The sequence below is a fragment of the Rana temporaria genome, chromosome 12 (genome assembly GCF_905171775.1).
Source record: "Rana temporaria chromosome 12, aRanTem1.1, whole genome shotgun sequence".
NCBI classification, from domain to species: domain Eukaryota; kingdom Metazoa; phylum Chordata; class Amphibia; order Anura; family Ranidae; genus Rana; species Rana temporaria.
This window is the reverse complement of record NC_053500.1, coordinates 85248712-85276230: the sequence shown is the minus strand read 5'-3', so window position 1 is coordinate 85276230 and position 27519 is coordinate 85248712. Positions and strand designations below refer to the sequence as shown.

Below are 27519 nucleotides of genomic sequence, written 5' to 3'. Positions count from 1 at the left end.
GCCACCTTTTGAGAGAGAGTCAACAAAGGAATTTCCAGGGAGCTGCGGTGGCTCAACGCGATTGGCACTGCGCTGACAAGCCATTCACCTCTGCAGCTAGGGGTTCAGATCCCGGTCTCAGCTACATGTGAATTGAGTTTGGTGGTCTCAGCCCGGCACCCGGTGGGTGTGCTATGCGAGGTAAGCCTGCGCTTAGTACGCCCACCCCCCTCCCACAAAAACCATGCGGTCTCTAAAAAGAGAGGCAAAGGACTAACGGGGCTGGTTGAGCGGGCAAGATCCTCTCACTCCCTTATAGGGAGTCCCTCTGCCCTGTTGGGCTTCAAAGCGGAGCAGGTAGGGCGGGCTGTGTGGGAGGACCCCCTCACACACCCGCCATTGCCACCCGGGGCATGGAGAAAGGTGGCAGATTGCCCCTGGGGGAGGCCTGCCTACTCCCAACTCCTGCAGTCCGGCTCCTCTCTTGAGTACACGCACAAAATACACTTAAAAAAAAAAAAAGAAAAAAAAAAAAAAAAAGAATTTCCCTGATATTTTCAACCGGTGGTTTCTAAAGTACAGAGAGGACCAAATTCAAGTCCCACGGAGGCAAAGGTGGTCACATGTGCTGCCAAAGACCGTTGAAAAAAGACAGCCAGGGCAGAAATCTGCCCCTTAATGGTACTCAAAGCAAGTCTTTGGTCTACACCATGCTGTAAAAACAGCACAATTCTGGAGACCGACTACACCCGAGGTCACCTCCTGACACAGAGATGAAAGCCTTCCAAGTACGATGATAAATCTTCCTAGAGGAAGATTTCCGTACACTCAACATGGTAGCAATCTACCCTACCCTACGTAGCAGACGAGGCAGTAGTTTCAGTGGGGGAAAGGTATAAATCAACCCACACTGCCCCCACGGGGCCACCAACGCGTCTGTCGCGTCGGCCTAGGGGTCTCTTGACCGCGCAACAAACCTCAAAAACCTTTCGATTGAGTCGTGAAGTCAGCAGGTCCACATCTGGCGTGCCCCACCTGTTGCAAATGAGTTGAAACACCTCCGGGTGCAACGACCATTCTCCTTGGTCCAGCATCTGGCGGCTCAGATAGATAGTCAGCCTTAGAGTTCTCCACATCCGGAATGTATACGGCTGAGAGAGCCGTCACGCTTCGTTCTGCCCACATCAGAATGTGAGCGACCTCCGAGGCTGCCGCCGAGCTCCTTGTCCCCCCTTGAGGGTAGACATATGCAACTGCAGTGGCGTTGTCCGACTGGATCCTGACCGGGCACCCCGCAAGGCTCTGAGACCACCAAGAGAGGCAATGCCTGATTACTCAAAGCTCCAGCACGTTGATAGGAAGGCGGGACTCTTCCGATGTCCATCGGCCCTGAACCGACCGGACACCACAGACACCTCCCCAACCGGACAGACTGGGGTCCGTTGTGATCACTGTCCACTGAAGGGGGAGAAAGGACTTTCCAGCCTGGAGGCCTTGACCTCCTGGTCCACTCGGATCTGGCAATCCAGGGACAACAGAGACTTGTCATGATTTTTCAGAATGTCCTTCTGCAAGGCACGAGTGTGAAATTGAGCGTATGGTACTGCCTCGGAGGCCACCATGAGGCCCAGGACTCGCATGCAAAAACGCAGCGACTACCTCCTGTGGGAGGACAGCAGTCTCACCGCTTCCTGCAAAGTTTTTAGTTTGTCCAAGGGAAGTTTGTCCTCTGGATTCACACCAGGAAACATATGCCTTCCAGATTCTATAAGAAATGAGCCTGGAGGCCGGCTTTCTAGCATTAACGAGAGTGGAGAGAACGGGACCCGAGAGCCCACATTTCTTCAATATGTAGGTATCAACAGCCAAACCGTCAAATTTAGCTTCGTAAGGAAGGATGGAACACTGGACCCTACGAGAGCAGGTCTTGGCAAAGTGGAAGAATCCATGGTTACCCCACCGCTACCCTTACAATTTTGGTGTACCAGGCCCTTCTGGGCCAATTCAGGGCCACCAGGAGCACTGGTATTCCCTCTTTCCCAATATTGCAAAGCAGTCTCTGTAAGAGCGGAATCGGAGGGAATGCATAGATCAGAGAAAACTGATCCCAAGGAATCATTAGTGCATCTGTTTCCGAAGCCTAGAGGATCCCTTGTCTATGACACAAAGGTGTCCAGCTTCCTTCTGAACCTGGAGGCTAGCAAGTCTACATCTGGGGTCCCCTATTTCTGGCATATGGCCAGAAATATGTTGGGGTGGAGAGACCACTCTCCTGATAACAGCTGCTGGCAGCTTAGGTAATCTGCTTGCCAATTCTCTACTCCTGGAATGAAGACTGAAGAAAATAATTATGCCTCTCTGCCCACACCAGAATCTGGTTCACTTCTCTTTGCGCATCCCGACTCTGGGTGCCTCCTTGATGATTGATATAAGCCACCATAGTAGTATTGTCGGACTGAATTCATACAGGGTAACCCTGCAACCTGTGTGTCCAGGTTCTGAGGGCTAGATACACTGGCTGAATCTCCAAAATGTTGATGGGCAGGCTCCTTTTGTACTTGGACCAAGTTCCTTGGGCCGAGGCCTCTTCCAGAACTGCTCCCCAGCCAGAAAGGCTGGCATTCATAGATATTACCTTCCAAGTGACCGGAAGAGAATATTTTTTCCGGCTTGCAAAAGCTGAAGCTTTGGCGCACCACTGAATATAGGCACATTGGTAAATCTAGGGCTTGGATTCTTCTGTTCCAGCCAGCCAGGATACTGCTTTGAAGCAGTCTTGAATAAAACTGGGCATAGGGAATGGCCACCATCTTCCCTAACAATTTCATGCAAAGACGAATGGATGGTCCCTTCTTTGCCTTGACCATGCGGACTAGTTTCTTCAATGATTTGATCTTTGGCTCTGGAAAGAATACTTTGCTTTGGGCCGTGTCTATGGCCATGCCCAAATACTCCACCTTTCTTTGAGGCTGCAAGGAAGATTTCTGCAAGTTTAGGATCCACCCTAAATGCTCTAGGTATTTTACCGTACTTAGATCACTGTGATTTAACTGTGCCACTGACTTTTCTACCAGGAGTAGATCTTCCAGGTAAGGCGTTACCGCTACGCCCTGTGCCCTTAGATTTGCCAAAAGCGGTGCCAGGACCCTTGTAAACACCCGAGGCGCAGTAACCAAGCCGGAAGGCAGAGCCAAAAATTGGAAATGGTGGTGTTCTACTGCGAATTTTAGGAATTTCTGGTGAATGGGATGAATAGGCACGTGTAAGTATGTGTCTTTGATGTCTATAGACAAGGTGGAGACAACCGATCGAATAGTCTCCATTCAGAAATGACGAATGTTCAGAAACTGATTCAAAGCTTTTAGATCCAGAATAGGTCTGACGTCTCCATTTTGTTTTGGAACCACAAAGAGGTTTGATCTCCGCTTTCCACATTGAGGCGATGCGCTTGGCGGGACCGCTCCAAATGTTCTGCCAGCAGCATCTTTGGAGCTGTGAGAGGAACGGTGTGTTTACCGCTCTTCCACATTGAAAACAATGGGACAGAGATGACGTGCTGCACGTGAGGCACGCACGCTAAGGGAAAAGCCGCCCGCGCTACGGACCCAGCTCGACCACGGGGGATGGACGGAGGAAGATCCTACGATGCTCAGGCGACAGCGGCTACGACGCAGAGTGGGAGTCTGCTGAGCCGCTAGACCACCGAGCGTCCGACACGCTCCCCCCCGCCGCTCTGCAGGAATCCCCCTCTCTCCATCCCCCTCCGCCCCCCTGAAGGAGAAAGTGGATGCAGCAATACAGGGAGGAAGGAACCAGAGCAGCAAACTGTGGTGCTGCTCGGTGAGTGCTCCTGGCTCCTTCCCTTCCGTGGATCCCGACGACCCCCCCCCTGGCCACCTCGTTCCCTAAACGGCTATCAGGTAACATCCAGACTTTTTTTTTTTTTTCTAAATGTTGTGGAAGCAGTCGGTAAAAAGCAACCTAGCTTACGTTGTGAACGCTGTGAACTTGGATTTGATCTTGGATCCTGAGGGCTAGGTAAGAGCTTAAGCATGGTCAAATAATGTTTCTCCACTTCTCATGTCCGCAAGCTAAATGGGAGAACACGATGACAGAATAACCTTCTAATAACTTTTGTACTCAGCTGACAAGTTATCAGGCAAAGTTACAATCTTTTTTTTTCATTGTTTGGTTGGCTGTTTTCTCTCCTATATTTATTCTTTGACTGTGCAAATTGCTCACGGATTATAACGTCATTGTGCTAAAAATGCTGATGGTATCGGTCTGACGGAAAGGTGGCTTTGCTAGGTGAAGCATATTTTTAGATCTGTGGCCTGGCACCCCCCAACATGTACATGCGCTGATATATGTATGAGGCAGAAGTATCCTTATACGCACTGTACCTGCTTCCGTGAAATCATAGTGTGATAGGCTTGGACTACTGGCGGGTATACCTGACTTTATTTGAGACACTCCATCTACCCTGGGCCCCTGCATGTGGACTGTTTGGCCCGGACTACAGGACAAGCGTATTGAATACGATAGCAGTACCAATGGGGGTCAGAGGGCCGTGCAACAGAACGCAGTAAGGGAGGAGAGCGCGTGATTTGGAGGTGGTATCTGCTTGGGCAAAACTTGTGGAGGGCATTTGCATACTTGCACCCACCAATAAACAACTAAAAATATACGTTACCCTGCAATCATCATAGGAGGTCGCGCAAGCATTCCCCAGCATACCCAACATGGTTGGACATTAAAAGTCAAAAAGGAACTGCTGCTCCCTCAGGGCTGAGACCTACGTTTAACGAGAATAAGCCAGCTGGTTCACTCGCAGTAAAGAGCTCCACTCTGTGGGGACAAAACCTAACGAGAAAAAGGATGGCACTTATGATAGAGGGAGTCGGACTCTCTCCCCTGCGCGCAACTTAGAGGTCGGGGGTAACCCTAGATACCCTGGTGGTCATATCTAGAAAGCTCAGACAGCTTTTAGATAGCCTAAAACGGATACAAAAATCACGGACTATAAAAAAAAAAGGGGGACCATCTGTATTTCCAAACTGGGGAAACGCATCAGAGGGACAAAAAAACACAATATGAATAAGTCAACAAGGGGCTCTGCCCCTAAAATTGCCAAGGATAACCCCCCCACCAGAACTATAAGACACTACATGACCCCAGACGGGAGCACTAAATGTCCAGTCTTGGCAAAAAAAATATAAAAAACGGGTACAACTAAAAAGGGAGCCGGGGGGGGGGGGGGGGGGCGGGGGGGACGGGTGGTTACCCCAATCGTTGATACGTCAACAGAAGGCGAACATGAAGTTAGCCAACTGGACGAATCAAGAACACACACACATTTACCCACAAAGGTAGAATTGGAGGGGATGTTAAAGAGGTTGGAAAATGTGATAAGAGAAGAAATCAGCGTGTTAAGAACTGACATAACTCATATTTTGGAGCTGGTAGAGAAAGCTGAGACAAAAATGGAAAAACAGGAACTAGAATTAAACCAACTAAAAGACCAATACCACACAATGAAACAAAATCAGAGGCTATTACAATACCGGTTAGAAGACCAAGAGAACCGTAATAGAAGACAAAATTTAAGAATACGATCCATCAAGGAGGAGAAGGGTGAAGATCTGAGAAAAATTCTCAATAACTTGTTCCTCCCCCTCCTGGACAATGGCTCAGAGGAACCCCTTAAAATAGAACGGGTTCACCGTATAGGAAGAATCAGAGATGGCGGTGGAAAATGGCCTAGGGACATAATAGTAAGGTTTAGATACTTTGAAGACAAAGCCGAGATCTGGTCAAAATTAAGAAGGAAACCACCCCTGTGCTATGACGGTGTGGAGATTCAAATCTTCACTGACCTAGCTTGGGAAACCCTGGCCAGAAGAAGGCACCTTAAGCCTCTACTGGAACAGATGCGTCTGCTCAATATCAATTACCAATGGGGGTTCCCGGCATGCCTGATTGGACATAAAGATGGGGTATCAGCAAAATTAATATTTCCAGAGGATCTGCCAGGCTTTTGCCACAAATTGGAAATGCACGTTCTGGAACTGCCCGGATGGGTGGAATAGTCTCTTGAGTGGCTCGGGGGGGTAGGATCGGTGGTGGATGGGGGGGGCTCGGGGGAGGGGGGGGAAGGGGTGGTAGTGGGGAGATCAGAGGGGGGGGTCATGAGGGCGGGTCCGCAACCCCACTCATATAAGATCAATCCCCAAGGATTATTCTTTGGAGGTATATGAGAGGGCGGGGCGTTGGGAAGCTTCACCTCATTACATGAGAACCGACGGGAAGTGGGGCGTGAGTACCCCTACGGTTCTGAGGCGATGTTTAGGCCTTAGCAGGGAGGGGGGAGGGGGGGTGGGAGGGTCTGGGATGGGAGGTTTGGAGGGAGAGTGGGAACTTTCCTCTTCCAAAAAGGGGACGGGATAGGGAACGTGGCTCCCAGTAGATCTTTCAGAAAGTTCAGGGTAATGACGTAGCGGTTGGAAATGGCAGAAGTAAAATTTTTATCTTATAATGTGAAGGGCTTGAACTCCGCAGCTAAAAGATTAAAGGTCTTGGATGAGATTGAACAATATAGAGCGGATGTAGTCTTTTTACAGGAATCTCATCTGACCTTAGATTCGAATGTAAAGTTGTACTCACCTATGTATCCCACCTGGTATTACGGGGACTTCATCTCCAAGCGTGCTAGGGGTGTAGCAATCGGTTTCGCGAGAGGGATTGGGTTTATTCTTGAGACGAGGTTGACAGATCCGGAAGGTAGATTTTTATTTTTAAAAGGAAAATTGGGAAACACTGTCTACACCCTAGCAAACATTTATGCCCCGAATGTACATTCAACCCAATACCTAAGTAGAATCTTGGGCAAATTAAAAAATTTTGCCGAGGGGTATACAATTCTGATGGGGGATCTAAATTTTGCCATGAATCCGAGAGAAGACAGTACATCCCGGGTGAAGGAGACAACTAACGTGCAATTACAAAAAATAAAACACAAGATCCACGATAGTCAACTAGTGGACGCTTGGAGGATATTTCATCCCAACACACATGATTACACGTTTTTCTCTCCTCCCCACGGAACGTATACCAGAATAGACTACATACTGGTAGATCATAGGTTATTGGACTGGATTACTGAGACGGACATCGGAATTATGACGGTCTCAGACCATGCACCAATAACCATGAAAATTAAACTATCCATACAAAAGAGTCAACGGCCGATGTGGCACCTAAACGATAACCTGATTCGAGATGAAGAAGTGGCAAGTAGGGTGGAAGTGGAATTCAAGCAATTTTTTCTTATAAACGATACAGAGGGGATTTCAAGCACAACTCTCTGGGAGACACATAAAGCGTACATTAGAGGGATATTAATTGCTGAGGGTGCTAGGGAAAAAAGAGAGAAAAAGGAAGGCTGAGACCCTGATCAAAGATATAGCGATCTTAGAACGTAAACATAAAGAACAGGGACTAAAAGAGACGTACCACAACCTAATTTTAAAAAGAGATGCGCTCAAGGAGATTATGGAACAAGAAGCGAGGAAAAAACTTAATTGCATCGCCAGAGAGAGGTATCTATGGGGCAATAAACCCAGCAAGCACCTGGCCAAAATGGCCCAAAAAAAGAAAAACAGAAATTACATCGGTAAAATTAAAAGGAAAGATGGGAATCTGGTCTATACGACTAGAGAAATTGCAGATACCTTTAAAAATTACTATGGGGAACTATACACAATAAAGCAGTCAGGGTGTCAGGCAGGGGAAAAAGAGGTTAAAACCCACGATTTCCTTGAGAAAGCAGGACTTCCTAGATTAGAGGAGATGGATAGAGTGAATATGGACCGTCCTATAATTGAAGAAGAAATTAAAAATGCTTTGAAAAATACGATAGGCGGTAAAAGCCTTGGCCCTGACGGGTTCTGTCCTGTATTATAAGAGATTCAGTAAAATCTTAATACCGAAGATATGCAAATACTTTAATGGTCTAGGGTCAGAATATGAAACTAGCAGGGAAGCGTTAGCGGCCTCGGTTGCAATAATCTTGAAAGAAGGGAAAGATTGCTCACTCTGTTCGGGATATAGGTATTTGCTAAATACTGACATCAAGCTCTTTGCTAAAATCCTTGCTGAGCGTCTGAAAGGGGTCATGCACTTCCTGGTGCACCCTGATCAGGTAGGATTTGTCCCCAACAGAGAGGGCAAGGACAATAGTATAAGAGCAATTCTCCTGCTTCAGAACATGAGGCAGAATGCGCCCCCAGGTCTATTCCTGTCGGTGGATGCCGAAAAAGCATTCGACAAGGTAGACTGGGGGCTCATGATGGAGACTCTCACAGTTATGGGAATAGGTTGTCCCGATGGATTAATACACTTTACCATCACCCTACCGCAAAAATTAAAATTAAACGGTATGCTCTCGGAGTCTTTCGAGATGAAAAATGGGACAAGACATGGGTGTCCTCTGTCTCCCCTTCTTTTCATCCTATCCCTAGAGCCTCTACTGGCCACTATTCGAAATGACCCAGATATCAATGGGGTCAGAGTGGAAGAGGAGGAACATAAATTGTCGGCCTTTGCCGACGATATTTTATTTTACTTAACCAATCCGACTAAATCTATCCCCAAGCTTTCCAAGATATTGCTACAATATGGTGCTATTTCAAACTTCAAAATTAATGTAACTAAATCTGAAATATTAAATATAAACCTAAACAAAAGTGAGGAAGGCCAAGTTAAAGAAATTTGCGTGTTCCCTTGGAGCAAAGAAATAAAATATCTTGGTATTAAATTGGCCAATACGGTACAGAAGATATATGAAATAAATTATGTTCCCCTATTAAATGAGATCAAAAATGAATTAAAAAGAACGGTAAACAAACCCATATCATGAATTGGACGCATCAACATGTTGAAGATGGTTGTAGTCCCAAAAATACTTTACAAATTTCTATTGATCCCAATTGCTTTGCCCCAGGAATTTTTGACAATCCTTAACTGCCTTTTAATGAATTATGTATGGAAAAATAAAAAGCATAGAATATCCCTTTCCATCCTAAAACAGGGAAAGCCATTGGGCGGTCTGGCTGTGCCAGATATTAAAAGGCGGCGGTTCTGTCTCGGGCGGTAGAATGGGCGCGGGACAGGAAAGGCAAAAGATGGGTGCAAATTGAAAAGCACAAGCTAGTACACAATTAAGTAACACTATCTGGATCCCTGCACAACACAGAGCACTGGACCACAAATCATATGACATAACACGGGACACTTTACGAATGTGGGATAGGACTCAGACACTACTCAACAGGGAATTGAATTCTCCACTAATGAATTTAAAAGAAAACGCCTACTTCGCACCTGGGGAAAAAAAAATTGGAGGGAACTGGATTAGGAAGGACACTGTGCACTTAGGGGATATTATAAAAGACGGTGAGATAATGACCTATTAAGAACTGAAATCTAGAACAGATTACTGGAATCTTGATAGATGGCATTACTCCCAGCTGTATTACTTTGTGCGGCACCTCCCCCACCCATTACGGACGGAGGCAGAGCTGACACCACTAGAGAAGATATGCAAATCAAATTCTAAGGGCACGATCACTAAATTATACGAGATACTGGTCAAGATAGGATCACGGGGTGAAGCACCTTTTGTACAAAAATGGGAAAGGGAGTTAGAAATTACGAGAGGGACGAACACTTTTCAGAGGATCATGCAATTAACGCATTCCTCAGCAATAGATATACGAACCGCCGAGGCGAATTATAAGTGCATTTCGGGTTGGTACATTACCCCCGATAAAGCTAAAAATTTTAAAGCTGACCAGACCGCTGAGTGTTGGCGGGGATGCCCAGATAGAGGAACGATGGCACATTTATGGTGGACATGCCGGAAAATTCAAATCTATTGGGACACAATATTAAGTCAAATAAAAGAGATCACGGGTAAGGAGATTAAGACAGACCCCTGGGTAGTGCTCTTCCACGGGAGTCAAGAGGGTATAAAAAAATATAAGCAGTCCTTACTACCTCACCTGCTAAATGCAGCTAAGAGACTCATACCAAAAAAGTGGCAGGAAACGGAAAGCCCACATCTGTGGAATTGGATAGACGCAGTGGAGGAAACCTATAGGCTGGAAGAGCTAAAGGAAAGTTTTTCAGAGACAAACAGTGACTTTAAGAAAAAATGGGAAAAATGGAAGGAGTACAAAAAAACATGGAGTTATGCAGAGAGATTAAGAGGTTCCTAATTCTCACCACCTTGAGAATATAGTTTATATAAGTAGACTCGAAACAAAGTTCGACCCCTTGATTGTCATTTTCAAACCCTACTAATTATGGTTAATTCTATAGATATACCCTTTATGGAAAAGCATAAGATTTCTGGGAGCCACGAGGGGGTGGGGGGGAGGAGGGGGGGGGGATTACCAGCTGGGGGGTAAAATATAAAGGAGCATGGATAAGACCTTAGCACCCCAGCGGGAGGGCGATACATATGATTATACTTTATAAAAAATAAAAAAAAACATCATTACTTCAAGCATATTATAAGCCATCGATACCTTTGTTCTATCTTGGCCGTACAAAAATACCACATATGATGCAAACCGCAAATAAGAGACGAAAGAAGCATCGAATCATGAGCTGGTCTCTAGAATTTGGTAAAAGCTGAGGTGGTAAAAAAAACAAAAAAAAAAAACAATGGGACACCGCGGTAATGCGCCATTGCAGAGGTGCATTGCGGGCGTTATTAACCCTTTTTCAGCTGCTAGCGGGGGTTAAAACAGCACCGCTAGCGGCCGAATACCGCCGCAATTCCGACAGAATAGTGGCAATATACCGCCACCGCACCTCCCGCCACGGTGTCATACACAGGAGCACCTCATGTGTGATACATCAAGGAAAATAGTGTTTCTTTGACTAATGATCACCTGGGAGTGTTTGGTGAAATGTTCACCTCTTTCCCTCCTCCATTTAAGCCCATTTTGGTAATTTTTTCACTAGCTACGAGTAAGCATCACATGATGCAAAACATGTCAGCTCTTTTTTCCTAGTCCACTTCTTGTTTGACTGCATGAATTTTGGCTGTTTTTTCCATATGAATGTTTGTTGTTTTTTCATGTTTTGAATAAAGACATCGTTTTTTGAGGAGTGCGGCGATCCAGGATTTTTCTTTCATCCCACGGTGCGAAAGGGGCCTTAAGGTAGACTACATTTATGTTTTAATAGCGACATGAGTTGTATTATATTTTCGACGTTTTCTCCATGCCATCCTTGTCCTTACTTTTTATTGGGGCTTACCATATCTAAGATGTGATTCACTTTCTTTTTTAAGCTTTCTTTTACTTTTATAGCCAGCAAGTCTTTTTTTTTTTTCAAAACAACAAGCTCTCCAGCTGAATGTATCAGTTACAGAGATGAGACAAACTATTTAACATTGGCAGGGGTGCTTAGAGGGATCAGTTTTTATTAATGTAAAATCTTAATCCAAAAAGTAAAACAACTTTTTACTGTAACTGCTTTAGTTTTAGCTGGAGTGTGGTTTTGACTTGTTAATGTGTTTAAATCTGTTTAGTACATCTAACACTCCTCTTCCTCCAAACTGACAATACTGCTGTCCAAAGGCACCCCATTGCTCATTCAACCAGAGTGGGGGCACTCTAATACAGGTGGTGTGTTATTGGCGACATAACAAGGTAAAAACAGAGGGGGTAAAAAAGCGCAAGAAAAGAAAAACTGATGCAGCCGCCAAAACTAAAGAATAGCAAGCTACAATATATTGCATTTTTCGTTTTGGGTTTAATACCACTTAAAAGGCTATGGTCAATGGTGGCGGCACAGATCAAATTTCTAAAAGCAAACCAAAACACAGGACAGAATAGAAATCAATGGAAACCATGCAAAGGGCAGTGTACAGTTCACCTTGATGGCTTGTTTACAAAGCAATCCTCAATGTTAAAAATGTATTTTAGGTGTGTTTTTTGTTTTGTTTTTTTAAGAATTTCATATAATTATTTTTATTTTTTTACAGCAAGCTCTTATACAACCCCATTGGTCGTCATGCTCTCTGTGGCTATGTGATATGACAGTAAGAACAATTTAATGGAACTTACCATTGCCTTCATTCAGTGTTATAGAGGCCCCAGTGACATCATCAAAAAGGTCATATGGAGTGATGTAATACTTCAAATTCATAACGTGGCCTTCAACATGAAAAAGAACAATATGGTAGCATGTTTATTATAGACAGTCCCCATGTGCCATTGGTAATATGAATATTAACAGCCCTAACAAAAGAAGAAATTTCTTACTGTTACAGCAAATATTACCTCCACTCCTAGGAGTCAGGTAGCCTACGGTGCCCTGTAGTATTTTATCCAATACACTGGCATTGGTGAGCTGCCTGAAAAATATCCACATGCCCAACAACACCATCAGTTTTTAATTATTAACTGTTGTTTAAAATATTATTTCAAGCCCAGGCTGGAGAACACAATGCTTACCAATACATTGCTGCCATTTTTGTGAGGTCCATCTCCAATGACTGAAGTGCCAAAAACATTTTCCTGAAAAGAAAATGTCAGTAACCAAGACAGGAACACACACAATATATACACAACCTACTGCTCAGAAGTCACTCACTTGTCCCCAGGCATCTTGTACAAGTTCACCAGGCTCTTAAGGTACTGAGAGAAATCCTCAAAATTCTTCTCCCTAGAGAACAAAAAGCATATCATTAAAGCAGACCAGATCGGCAAAAAAATCCCACATTAGTAGACCACCCTAAACAAAACACTAAACAGTTATTACACTTGTCAAATTTCTTACCATCGAAGAGAAAAGTCTAACTTGATTTTCAGGAAGTCATCTCTGTAATTCAAAAAATGCCAGCATCTGTTCTGCCAAGGAGGTGGCGTTACACCAGGGATTGCATCCTATATCCTTTCCTCTCTCTCTCTCTCTCTCTCTACACTATAATGAAACTACACTTCCCATCATGCTTTGAAAATTGCAGTGAATGTGGAAGGGTAAACTAGGCCTGTATGTGTTGAATGTAATCATCATGCCAAGTAAAAAGCACTCACTCCCAAGCAGCTATGGGGTTAGGTCTGTATAGCCGCCCAGTTCCTTCTCCCCTGCTTATACTATAAAAACCCTTTATCTCTTCCCTGTGTCTCTCCAGTGATCGGCATAGTTAATACTGATCTCTGAAGTCTACACTGTCACATTGCCTTCTTAATGTCACTAATGAGATCTGTACCCCCGCCTGCCTGTGTGATTGCCTGGCATGTATGGGGTTAAATGGTTTGAGGGTACTTGTCAGCGCCAACTGTGCTTGTGATGGGAGAAGGGGAGCAGCGCCTCTGTGGGAGGTTCAGAACGGGTATCTCAAACTTGCTGGTCCACCCACTGCAGCAAGTGGAAAGTGTTAGCTGAACTGAACTACAGGGGGGACGTGACAAGTGGAATGTAAGGCTTGGCAGCCTGTGGTCTTTCAAACAGGAAACCACAGGGAACACACCCTATTATATACACAATGACCGAATGTCAGTCGGTTCTTGCTGAACTAATGGATAACGGCCGATATTCGGCCCCTGTGTACCAGACCTAACCAAATTGTTAATAGTACAGTAATAGGCAACCAACCTTAATTGTTGTACAAGCTCTGGACTACTCTGAAAAGATAAAAGAAAATAAATTGGATTAAATCACAGCAGTACAAGACTTAAAAACAGTTCATCCAGTTTATACTACATAAAAACAGAATGCAAGGATCTGCAAATCTCATAAACCTACTGTATATTTTATTCACAATAGAAAACATTAAATGTTTTAAAGCGGAGCTCCACCCTAAAGTGAAACTTCCGCTCATCGGAACCCTCCCCCCCCCCTCTGGTGTCACATTTGGAACCTTTCAGGGGGTGCAGATACCTGTCTAAGACCGGTATTTGCACCAACTTCCGTGCATACAGTCTGCGGGTAGTGCGTCACTTCCCGGTCCCCCCGTTGGGTTCTGGGAAACACACGGGCTCCCAGAACACAGCGGTGACCCGCTGCTCAAACATGCGCAGTAGGGAACCGGGAAGTGAAGCCACAACGCTTAACTTCATAATTCCCTCACCCATGATGGCGGTGGGGACAGCTGAGAGACTAGCAATCGCTCGTCTTGTGCTGCCGACGTCGCTGGACTCCAGGATCGGCAAGTGTCCTAATATTAAAAGTCAGCAGCTGCAGTATTTGTAGCTGCTGCCTTTTAATATTTTTTTTACGGCGGAGCTCCGCTTTAACTGAGAAAATGTACCATTTTAGGAAAAACATAAGGTCATTTTGAAATTGCTGGCAGCAACACATCTCAAAAAAGTTGGGATGGGGCAACAAAAATCTAGTAAAGTGGTACTAACAAGGAAGAACATTGTGCAGCAGATGAGGTTAATTAGCAAACAGTCCAGTAACAATACTGGGAATAAAAAGCTCCTTAGAGAGTTAATGTTTAAAGTAAAGATGGGCAGAGGTTTACCAATCTGTGTCAAAAAATCACTATTTCTTTAATTTTACAGTACAGGACTTTGATTCTACTAACTACTTTGCTTTTTTTTTTTTTTTTTACATCTCCGGATGTACAGTTGTGCTCAAAGGTTTGCATACTTTTGCAGAAATCATGACATTTTGGCACCGATATTAAAAGTATTACTCATCCTAGCAATAAAAAATATATATTTTATTTAAGCATAGTGATATGAAGCCATTCATTATCACATAGTTCTACGGCTCATAATAATAAAAATCACCCAAATGGACCCGATAAAACATTTACATTCCCTGGAATGTTTGACATTGGTACAGATACACAAGGTGACATCCACAGGTGTAGGCCCCTTTCACACGTCAGTTTTGTCGGCGCACCTGAACGGCCACTCCATGCATGCCTACGGAGAATCGGATGTCAGCGGAGACAAGTCCGCTGACATCCGACCCGACCTGCCAAAATCAGACGGATGGCGATACATCCCCATCCGTCCAAGGCGGATCGGGTGAGACCTGATGAAAATGGACATGCTGCCCGTTTTCATCAGATCTCTTCATAGGAGACAGCGGCGATTCACAAGCCCCTCCCCGCTCAGTGAGCAGAGAGGGACTTGTCATTCGCCGGCTCAGCAGAGAGATCTCCCGCTGAGCTGGCGACGGAGTCCGCCTCGTGTGAAAGAGGCCTAAAATGGCAATGAAAGGTTTATTTCTCACATCTGTGGCTTTTTAAATTGTAATTAGTGTCTGTGTATAAATAATCAATGAGTTTGTTAGCTCTCACATGAATGCACTGAGCAGGCTAGCCAGCCATGGTGAGCAGAAGAGAACGGTCAAAAGACCTGCGTAACAAGGTAACGGAACTTTACAAAAATGGAAAAGGATATATAAAAAGCCTTGAATATGCCAGTCAGTACTGTTCTATCACTTATTAAAGTGATTGTAAACCCGAAAAAAAAAAAAAACCTGCAAGACAAAAGGCATAATGAGCTAGTATGCATCACATACAAGCTCATTATGAAATACTTACCTTAGATCAAAGTTGTTGCAGCAGTCCCAAACATTGCTGTGACCGGCGACCTGTCTGCCAGAGTTATTTCCGGGTTCGCGGGCTCCGGCGCTGTGATTGACCAGAGCCACGATGTCACTCCCGAGAATGCGCCAGTCACCACACGCTGTTAAAGAAATGGCAGGAGCGAGACGTTTCTTCAGTGCGCATGCGCCAATGACGTTGGCACAAGCGCAAATGGCAAATATCTCCTAAACCATGCAGGTTTAGGAGATATTTACAGTACCTACAGGTAAGCCTTATTATAGGCTTACCTGTAGGTACAAGTGGTCTAACAGGGTTTACAACCACCAAGGTCGGCTAGACCAAAAAATATTGCAGCCACAAATGCCAAAAGAATTGTTCAGGATGCAAAGAAAACCCACAGGTAACCACAGGAGAAATACAGGATGCTCTAGAAAAAGAGTGTAGTTGTTTTTAAGGCACACAATACAATAATAACTAAACAAAAATAAGCCTCATGGACAATTTGCCAGAAATACGTTTTTACTGTGCCAATGCCACAAATACCAATGCCACAATTTCACGGGTATGAAAACTTTTGAGCACAACAGTATATCCAGAGTTTAAAGGTCTGTTTTGCTCCGTTGGCTCTGGTTTTCATGCAAAAGCCAGATTGCTTTTTACTAGGGTTGTCCCGATACCACTTTTTTAGGACCGAGTACAAGTACCGATACTTATTTTCAAGTAGTCGCCGATACCGAATACCGATACTTTTTTTAAATGTGTCTAGCCATGTCCCTCACATATGCAGCAATGTCCCTCTAGCCATGTCCCTCACATATGCAGCCATGTCCCTCTAGCCATGTCCCTCACATATGCAGCCATTTCCCCCATACCTTTGCCGCCGCCGCATGGAGAAAATCACAGCATTCATTTGAATAGCTGTTTTGCCCGCGCGTATAGACACTCCCCCTGCTCGGGATTGGACAGATCACGATCACCCATCCAATCCCGAGCAAGAGGGAGTGTCTATACGCGCGGGAACACTACAGTTATTCAAATGAAAGCTGTGATGTTCCTGCACGCCGTTTAACCCATGCGGCGGCTTTCGATGCGGTATCGGGGTATTTTGCGCGAGTACAAGTACTCCCGCAAATACTTGGTATCGGTCCCGATACTGGTATCGGTATCGGGACAACCCTACTTTTTACGGTACTTATGGTGTGCACATTCATAATAGCTGTGAGCATTTCTAGCTTCAGGACCAGTTCACACCACATGGTGTCCATTAAGTTCATTTTCTGCATCAAAAATAAATGGGTGGTAGGTTATATGGTTTTCAATGACAGTTCACACCAGTGTGGTCAGTTCCAGTGTGTGTGTTCCAGGAAAAAAAAAAAAGGCAGAACATGCTGCATTTTTCTGCACTGAACTGTACTGCAACGCAGCTAAATGCATACATTTATTTATTTTTTTAACACCCTGGAACGCACATTTCCTTATTTAAAGGAGTTGTAAAGGCAGAAGGTTTTCTATCTTAATGGGGTTTGTTAACCCATCTATACAAGACTATGTCAGCCCCTCTTTTAGAAGCTGGCATAGTACACTACGTCAGTAGTTTTCAAAAACAGCGTTCTGAATAAATGATTTGAGCTGTCTTCAGGCTGGTCACATTACTCGCAGCCCCTTTACAACTTCAATGGATTGCTGTAAAGTGGCCGCAAGTCACATGACTGGCGCGAAGACAGGTAAAATTTGGTATTTAGAATGCTCGTTTTTTAAAACTAGTTACATAGTGTGCTGTGCCAGCCTCTAATAGGATGGCAGTGAGAATTTTAGGTTTTTATTTTACAAGAATACCAGGGCCGGAGACAGACACAGAGGGAGATGACAGGTAAGAAGGAGGGGTGAAGGGGGAGAGAGGAGAGCTGAGAGGACAGATACGTATGATGCAGGGATGTACTCTGACCACGGTGATCAGGGCTGAGCAGCCCTGATTTTTGTGGTCAGCACAGAGCGGGCATACAGGAAGTGCCAGGTTCAGGGTGTTTTTTTGTTTTTACAACTTAGAGGGGAGAAGATTACATAGCACAAGCACTGTGCTGTGTAATCAGCTTTAACCACTTCAGCCCCGAACCATTTGGCTGCCCAAGGACCAGAGCACTTTTTGCGATCCGGCACTGTGTCGCTTTATCTGACAATTGCGTAGTCGTGCGGCGTGGCTCCCAAACAAAATTTACGTCCTTTTTTCCCCCACAAACAGAGCTTTCTTGAGGTGGTATTTGATCACCTCTGAAGTTTTTATTTTTTGCGCTATAAACAAAAAAAGAGCATACATTTTGAAAAAAATATATATTTTTTACTTTTTGCTATAATATATATCCTCAAAAAAGATATAAAAAAACAATTTTTTTCCCTCAGTTTAGGCCGATTACTCTACATGTGTAAAAAAAAAAATGTAATCACAATAAGCGTTTATTGATTGGTTTGCGCAAAAGTTATAGCGTCTACTGCGACTTTATGGAGGACACGTCGGACACTTTTGACCTATTTTTGGGGCCGTTGTCATTTTTACAGCGAGCAGTGCTATAGCAGCGTGAATTGGTCGGCAAGTGGTTAAGGGACCAGGATCTGTATATAATTTTTGGGGGGTTAAACACTTTAATGCATTATAGATATGTATATTAAGGATAGGGGTTTGTCACCAGCTATAAACACACTATGCATCTCCTGAATGTGGAATATTCAAAATGTACTTGTATTTGAACAACAAAATATAAACATACATACTTTATGCAATATCTGTCTGCAGTTACATCCCTCATCTAAAGTCCCACTATTTTTCTCCTCTGTTTTTATATGTATACCACGGATGGAGGTTTGTCATTGCGATGGTGATCAGGTTACACCCCTTTTTTGTTCATAACCTTAAGAGCTGCCAGAATCTGGGCTCAATCCATGTGCACAGCAGATCAAACACAGTACTGTGCTTGGTCGGCTGGAGAAGATGGCAGGGAAGACCCCTGATGTCTCCAGAAAGATGTCTCCATAAAGAGTACCTGTCTCCTGCCCAAATCTATATCATAGGGGCTTGTTAACCCCCTTATGATAGCAATAAAGTTAAATGAAAAAAAAATACCCAAAAGCAACCGTGTTGCCTGTGCACACCCACAAATGCAAACGTGTATAGAGAGCACACATGTATGCGAACAGCAATGACACCACACTCCTTATATATCGCTGCAAACGTCAGCAAGAGCAGTAATTTTAGGGCGCCCACAGTTTTGAGGGCTGATCCATTTGGTGCATATTAAAAAAAAATATTCTGGGGCGAGCTCAGGCGGATCATACAGAAGTTCACAGATAGACAGGTCCCTGATGAACCGACGTACTTCCTCCTCCATGCCACTGACACCCCCTGCGCATTTACAGGCGATCGGTCATTAGCCACTTGCTGGATGCAGCAAAGGCCTGCATTCCACCGCGCTGGAAGTCGCTGCATCCGCCGACTGTTGCCATGTGGCTGAAGAAGGTAGATGAAATCAAAAAAATGGAGGACCTCATCCTCACGAGCCAAAATAGGCAGGAGACGTTTACCAAAACTTGACGACTTTGTAATATGTTTTCCTACTCCGATGAGGGCCTAGCCCTTTGAGGCAGTGACGCCCCTATCTGAGCTGATTTATTTTCCCTGCCAGAAACCTCCGGATCGGCACTGGCGGCGGGTCGGCGTAATGAGTGGCCCCCCTCCTTGTCCGAGCAGCAGACGTGGTACCCATGTTCGTGGTCCCCCACCCCCCTCCTTCACTCCTTTCCTATTTCTCTCTCTCTCTCTCTCTCTCTCTTACTCTCTCCTCAGTCTCTGACTATATCTCTTCTGGTTCTACTAGAACCTACCTGCTCTTTAACTCTTGGTAACTCCTATGCTGCTGTTTAGTACGGTAGTAGAGGGACCCGACCAGAACCAATTGTACTGTGTGGGATATGTGTATACAAAAGAAGAGAACAGCCGGGGATATAATGACAATCTGCTGCGTACAGCTGTGCCCCGGTTAGAGATGAACTGAATGTGCCCGATTGGTGTGCATGCGTACAGACATGCTGTGTAATATTTTGTTTATCCATATAGATTGCAAGATGTGTACTAAGTTGTATTTTATCCCTCACGTGTAGGTCTCAATGTTTTCTCTGAGAATGATTGTACTGTCGTGTTTGTCCGTGTGGACCCATTTCCCTGTTTATAAATAAAGAAATAAAATAAATAAAAACAATAAATAAAGAATGAAATTGTAAAATGTGTGCAATAAAAATAATTTTATTTTTTTCCCTGTAAATATAGATTTGAAAATCAGCTGCATAAATATCGCGTGACATAAAAAATTACAAATACCATCATATTATTCCACAGGGCCTCTCACACTGGTAAATGACAGCCCACTCCCCCCCTAATCCTTCATGCCCACTAACTAGTAAAACAAAATAGGGAAGGAATATTACATGTAGATTGATGGTGGCTTCACCTCCCTCTTATTCTAAGACACAGGCTGGAGGGGCATAACAGCATGTGACTGGCAGAAATTCGCCCACACCATGTTATTGCCAGAAAGTAATAAAGATTTGATTTCAAATATCCAATTTAAAACCGTTTATTGAGATTCATTATTTATATTTACTAAAGAAGTTTTTTTTGTTTTGTTTTTGTATATGTGACCAGCAGCAGAGGACTAGAAGCTATTCCTGCTTATGTTTCCCTGCAGACAGGCTGGGAAAGAGCTGGGTCATTATTTAAAAATTTACAGAAATAGAAGGGACAATGTAAGTGTGCTTAGTATCACTTTAACCATTAACCTCGGTTAATGGATTGTTGGAAAGAACTTGCAGTATTGCTATTTACACAACACTGGGGCAGCTCTGGCTGTGTCAACAGTCCCCTTACATATAGATAATCTTATATGTGAATAGCAACCATGGTATTGCTGCAATGAATTCCACTGAGCAATACTGATGGTGACACACTGGAAAGTGTTTTTTTTTTCCTTTTCCTATTATAAATAGGAAGGTGGAAGTGGAAAGAATAAAGATTAAAGTGGTTGTAAAACCCCAGTCATGAAGTGTGAACAAAGCATATACAGCCATGGCCAAAAGTTTTGAGAGTGACATAAATATTAAAAGAGAAGTATGGGTTTGGGCTTTTTTTAGATTAATACTTGCCTAGGTGGATGCAGTATGGGTCTGATGCTGCATCTGTCCCCCTGCGCCTCGGCACTGAGAACAGAGGGATCAAACACTGCCAATCACTCAGTTCTGACAGCTCCCTATGCAGAGAGCTGCTGACTGTTAGTCACAGCTCTCTGCTCTACCCCCTCCTTGCTCCTGGAGCGCCGAGCTGTGGATGGGGTTGGGGCAGCCGGCACAGACTCCATTATCACGATGAAGTGGTGCCTGGACTGACTTCTGTGATGTCAGCAGAGAGCGTGTGTCAATTCTGCAGTGTTGACCCTTCTTTTTCAAGACCTCTGCAATTCTCCCTGGCATGCTGTCAATCAACTTCTGAGCCACATCCTGACTGATCGCAGCCCATTCTTGCATAATCGGTGTTCTTAGGCAAAATTGTGAGAGCCCTTGGCTGAAAAGCAACCCCACACATGAATTGTCTCAGGATGCTCTACTGTTGGCATGACACAGGATTGATGGTAGCGCGAATGTTTTCTTCTCCGGACTTCTCCACACCTGTTTCCCGAAGTCCCAAACAATCAAAGGGGATTCATCAGAGAAAATGACTTTACTCCAGTCATCAGCAGTCCATTCCCTGTCCCTTTTTCAGAATATCTGATTTAAAGATGGAGGTGCATGTTCTCATGCACCTCATTTAAAGTCCCAAAACGGGGGGCGTGGCCGAGAGCGACATGTGAGGACGTGCTTCACAGAGCTCCCGCACTGATCCTCTGAAGATCCGTCTTTTCAGCCAGTTACTGTGCCCGGAATAGGTTACATTCTGCTCGGGCTCTCCCCTGGACACCTCCGGTGACATCGGCGGCACTCTCTGCGGCTATGCTGACCCGCAAATCGACAGAGTCCGGGGCGCCGGAAATTACAACATGGCGCCGCGGCTCCTCTGTCACAGCGCGCACGTGGGATGGAGAAGGCGAAGATGGTGAGTAAACCTCCCAAGACCCCCCAAGAGTACAACGAAAGAACCCCCCAGGGACATGTTATATTATGCCCTGAAGATGGCAGGCACCACAGCACATGGGAGTGGGGAGGATCTGTTAGCAACCCCTGCTGCCTTCAGAACTCAGGCAGAGGAGGGGGGAGATATGCAGGGCCCTGCAGCTTCACCTAGCCAAAGCCTGCCTGATGGGGATGAGGGAGAAGAGTGGGGATGCTGATCAGCCTTTCCTGGCAGACATCCTGCGAGCAGTGCACAAATGCACAAATACCCTGCAGGACCAAATTGGAGGCCTGAAGGAGGAACTGGGGTTTATCAGACATGATTTACAGAAGACCCGGGAGCGCACTACGGCGGCGGAAGGCCGCATTAGTGATTTGGAAGATAAACTGACACCATTGTTGCGGGAGGCGCAAATAACTGCCAGGGTGGCCAGAGCGAACGAGCTTAAGTCTGATGAAATTGAAAATCGCCTGAGACGCAATAACATCCACCTAGTGGGGCTCCCAGAGAAGACGGAGGGGAGGGACCCCACCGAATTTGTGGAACAATGGATTTTGACGGTGTTTGGGAAGGAAGCGTTTACCCCGCTGTACTCAGTGGAGCGGGCGCACAGGGTGCCACCCAGGTCCCTACCACCAGGGAGCCCACCGCGCACTATGATAGCCAGACTACTCAATTATAAAGATAAGGAGATTGTGCTCCGGCAGGCAAAGGGAGCGGCGTAATATTCGGTTTAATGGGGCCCGTATTTCTTTTTATCCTGATTACTCAGCGGAGATTCAGAAACGCAGAGCCAGATTCATCGATGTCAAAAAGAGGCTGCAACGGCTCCGTGCAACGTACGCCATGCTTTTCCCGGCTAAGCTCCGGATTACGGCTGGAGGTCAGTCTCACTTCTTTGAGTCGGCGGCTGATGCGTCTTCGTGGATAGATGCGAACGAGCATGTCATTCGACAAGCGGATAGAGGAGCAGCGGAGGGGGATTGATGGGTAGTACTTGAAATTCCGGATCACTGCAGGACTGCTTCACCTTATTTGGCTGGGAAGCCACAACCTACTCTTACTCTACCAGCGCTGAGAGCAAGTGAGTTTATTTACGGAAAAGCAGTTTAGAGCCTTTTTGTTGGTCGTGCCCTTTTGGATGTTTTGCCTGAAAGGGCCTTGAGGTTATGGGTCCTGTTGTTCTAACCGACCCGACGACCTTGTTTACTTTTGTTTTTTTCTTGTTTTTCACCCATGCAACCCCCACCTGTTGCACTGCGGAGTGGAGGGCTCTCCCCCACAGCTACCGGGGCTCTACTGCCCCTTCTACGTGATCAGGGGTGTTTTTGTTACCTGTTTTATTTTTGTTCCTTTTTTTCTACCGATTTATTTTCACAGCCATGTCAGCAATCAGAACCGGCAGACTCGCAGGACAGACTCTGTTGCGAGAGGATCTCCAATACACTTCATCAGGACCTATGACACGCATGCTTCAGGTACTGTGTTTTTGTCTCACTTGGCGCACTGGCCCAACGCACACCCTAAGGCGCCTAGGGTACACACAATGCTTTATACGATTGTAACTGCAAGTCTTTGTATTTATGTCTGCTGTCCCATTGCTTTCATGGAATGTTAGGGGAGTCCAGAACCCTTTAAAGAGCACTATGATTACCACTATACTGAAGAAGTATTCTCCCGCGGTCTACGCTCTGCAGGAGACTCACCTTGTGCCAGAGACGGTATCTGGGTGGGCTGGGCTTATCACTCCACCCATACCTCCTACTCCAGGGGGGTGAGTGTGTTGGTCCACCGTGCTCTAGATTTTCAACTAATGGACAAACTGATAGATGATGAAGGGCGATTTGTGATTTTGCTATGTAAAATATATCACCTAAAATGTATACTTGCTGCTGTTTACGTGCCCCCTTAATGCCACCTTTAATGCAGAGGTGTTGCGCATATTGCTGTCGTTTCAACTGTGTCATTCAGATGTTCCTTTTATTGTGATGGGGGATTTCAATTGTTATATGGATCCGATTTTAGACAAGCACCCGCCTCCGGCGGTTCTCCGCAGCAGAGCTCGAACGGCATTGCGGAAGTTCACGGAGGAGGTGGGTTGGTCTGATCCATGGCGCAGCCGCAACCCACTGCAAAAGTTCTCCTGTTTTTCTAAAAAAAAGAAGACCTTTGTTTGTGCACACCTCAAACGGCACACTTAGTGGAGAATATCAAATACTTGGTGAGGGGGGTGTCTGACCATTCCCCCCTTATGGTTTCCCTAAATGCTAGACCTGTCACTGACCTGCCTAGGATGCCATGGAGGCTGAATGCTTTCTGGCTTAACCTATTCCCCTCCCATGCACGGGTAGCAGAGGAGATAGCTGGGTTTTGGCGGAGCCATGAGGACCATCCTGACTTGGGACTTACCTGGGAGACGTTTAAGGCGTTGGTCAGGGGAATCTTGATTACTGAAGTCACAGGTATTAAATCTAAAACAAATGCCATCATGGAGCAGACAGAACAGTTGGTGAGTAGGCTAGAAGCAGAATTTATTGCAGATCCTTCCGATGCTGCGAGGGAAGCGTGGCTGGCTGCACAGGAGGCAGTGGATCGGGTTACGAGGGAGGTGGCGGATAGGAAGAGATTTTTTAATAGACAGGTCTTTTATGAGGAGGGCGAGCAGACGGGCCGTTTGTTAGCTAGAATAGTGAAGGCCTCCCAAACGTCTCCGTCCATTGGTGCACTGCGTACTGTGGGTGGCAGGGTGGTAAACACCTCTAAGCTTATCATGCAGGAACTGGTTGGGTTCTATTCTGACTTATATAGGTCCCGGGTGGATTATTCGACTGATGACCTGCAGGAATATCTGCGGGGAGTGGAATTGCCTTGTTTGTCGGCTTCTCAGAGGGTTCTCTTGGATTCTCCTATAAAAATCGAGGAATTACAAGAAGCCCTTAGCCTTTTCCCGAACTCTAAGGCTCCCGGGGATGATGGTCTTCCCATGGAAATTTTTAAACAATACGGGGGGCTACTCCTACCACGCCTACTGAAGGTCCTTAACTATGCTAGAGAACACCAGTGCCTGCCCGACTATGACCAGAGCTAGTATTGTGCTCCTCTTAAAACCTGGCAAGGATCCACTGGATAGGGGCTCCTACAGGCTTACACAGAGCGATATTAAAATCCTAGCAAAGGTCCTGGCTCTGCGACTCAACAGGGTAATTTCTTCTATTATTCACTCTGACCAGGCAGGCTTTATGTCCCAAAAGTCCACAGCCATAAATCTCCGGAGACTCTACTTAAATATTCAAACGCAGTCGGACACCATGGAAAATAGGGCCTTGCTGTCCTTGGACGCCCACAAAGCGTTTGACAGTATGGAGTGGGGGTACCTCTGGGCTGTCACGGGCAGATTTGGCTTTGGTGAAAAGTTTCTATCATGGGTGCGGTTGTTATACTGTTCGCCTAGGGCGGTCATTAGAGAGGCGGGACACATTTCTGAATCTTTTACCCTGCATAGGGTCACTCGGCAAGGGTGCCCGCTGTCCCCGCTCCTTTTCGCCATTGAGCCTATGGCGGCCTTGATTAGGACAAACCAAAGGGTGAGGGGTTTCAACTATGGAGGGATTCAGGAGAAGCTTATGCTCTACGCTGATGACACCATGCTGCTTTTGGGAGACACAGAAGATTCCCTGAAGGAGGCGATGGCAGTGGTCGGCAGGTTTGGGACTTACTCAGGTCTGGTCATTAACTGGACCAAGTCCTCACTCCTGTTGTTAGACGCGGCCCAGAGTGGCAGGGAGCGGTCGATACACAGGGTGCCAGTGTCTACACGTATCAAGTATCTGGGGGTCTGGATTACTCCGGATCCGCAAGGTTTTTTGATGCTGTGGTAGAGATTTTTCAAACCCATATGTATAAGATTTATATGAAGATGTATATGTCATTCTTTTACAAGGCTTTTTTTTTTATTAATGAGACTGGGGATATGTCGTTAGTCGACTGTCCTGTTTTTTTAGTCAACAGAGTGACTCGATGTTAGAGTTCACCTAACAAAAGGCTTTTAAACCTATATTAGCATAGGGAGGTCATATCAAAGGTAGGGGGATCCGATAAGAAGTGTCCCCTCATTGAAGTACAATAATTTCCTGCCATCTCCTGTTTGAAGACCACATTCATCTCTTGTCTGATTACAGGCCACAGTAGGACATTACCTACAGGGGAATACTGGGTGGGGGGGGTCCTTAAGTGCCATTCTGAAAAAACATATTCAGCCAATCATATTAGAGGGGTTTTTTTAATTCTTAGAGCGGGAAAAATTACATCTGAAGGGTATAAAGAGACAGTCCTAGTTTGACTGGAAGCGACTGGATCATGATCTGATTTGGGAAACTACGTGAAGTACTCTGTAAATATACTCCTATAATTTCCTTATACTCTCCTATAATCTGTTTCTCCCTTTTCCTACTGCTTGTCTTAACATACTGTTGAATCCTTTACAGCAATATTATTGTTTGTATCTTATATGTTATAACACTACTTGTATGTTGTATGTGTATCAGCGGTATTCTCTCTGATCTAAAGTAATATTGTTATACTTGAAGGGTTCCACATGTACTGGCACTTTAAGGCTGGCTCCACCCAGCAGTGATGACAAGGGTCAAGGGGCATAGTAGCCATCTTAGAGAGAGCACATGTAAGAAGCAGATAACCTGTACTGTGATGAGATGCATGTTGCAGTGTACAGCCTGTACTGAAATAAACATCCATTTTTCCAGACCAGAGTATTGTGTCTCTCACAACACAGAGGATATAACAAATATCATTTCTGTTATGGTTGTAAATATGGGATTAATACAAGTTTCTGTAAAATAAACTAATTATTTTCTCTTTTTCCACTGCTATCGTGTGCTTTAATTTTATATAGACAACAGGTTATTAACCAATCATTTTTATGTATCATTAATCATTTAAGTGAGGTGTAAACTGAGCTGACACAATGCTCAACCTGACCCCGCTGTTAAATAGAATTAGAGATAGAGTCAAAGTATGGTCGCGCCTTAAGATGTCTCTGGTAGGCAGGATTAATCTCATAAAAATGATTTTTATGCCTCAGATCTTATACTTTCTTCACAACACTCCCATGGTTATCCCTCTTAAAATATTCAGGATTATCAACTCTCTTTTTAGGTCCTTTATTTGGCTGAATAAACCCCCCAGGGTTAGACTGGAGCAGCTACAGAAGCCCAAGGCGGAGGGGGGCCTTGCCCTCCCTAACCCTTCGGTATACTATCTGGCAGCTCAGGCACAGCACATTGCCCGGGCGATGCCGGAGGGACTGGTAGTGGGGGAGTGGGGGAGGTTGGAGTGCAGTTTGATCCCATTAGGGCCCTAATGTGCCATGTCACCGGCCTTGATAGTGTGCCTACGGGTATGGAAGCTCTGGCGTATGCAAAGTCCAATAGACGTTTCCCCATGTATGTCCTGATGCAAAAAATTTGGAATAAACTTAGACAACTACAGGGTGTGGAGGGATTCACGGAGTACAGCCCGATCTGGGCCAATGGGTATTACGAGGAGTTGCTCACGTTGGATTGTGGGGCGCGGTGGAGGAGGTGCGGAGTCACACACTTGAGACACATTTGCGGCGGGTAGACCGATTCCCTTCCCGGAGCTGAGGAAGCGTTTTCACCTCCCGCGGTCAATGCTTTTCTATTATATACAGTTGCAGCATGCAGTGAGGGCACAGTCGGGAGAGAACCTTTGGATTCTCTCGCAGACGCCAATATTTAAATACATGGCTGGAGTATCTCAGTTTCGGGGA

General features: G+C 45.3%; 1 protein-coding gene across 1 annotated transcript in view; it reads right to left on the bottom strand.

The window, feature by feature from the left end:
• The window catches only part of LOC120919481 (mediator of RNA polymerase II transcription subunit 1-like), a 525430-nt gene that overhangs the window by 344572 nt on the left and 153339 nt on the right, over positions 1-27519 (bottom strand). The window contains 5 exon segments of the mRNA XM_040331663.1: positions 12120-12209; positions 12336-12409; positions 12510-12572; positions 12649-12720; positions 13654-13682. Coding sequence (XP_040187597.1) covers positions 12120-12209; positions 12336-12409; positions 12510-12572; positions 12649-12720; positions 13654-13682 — 328 coding nt within the window.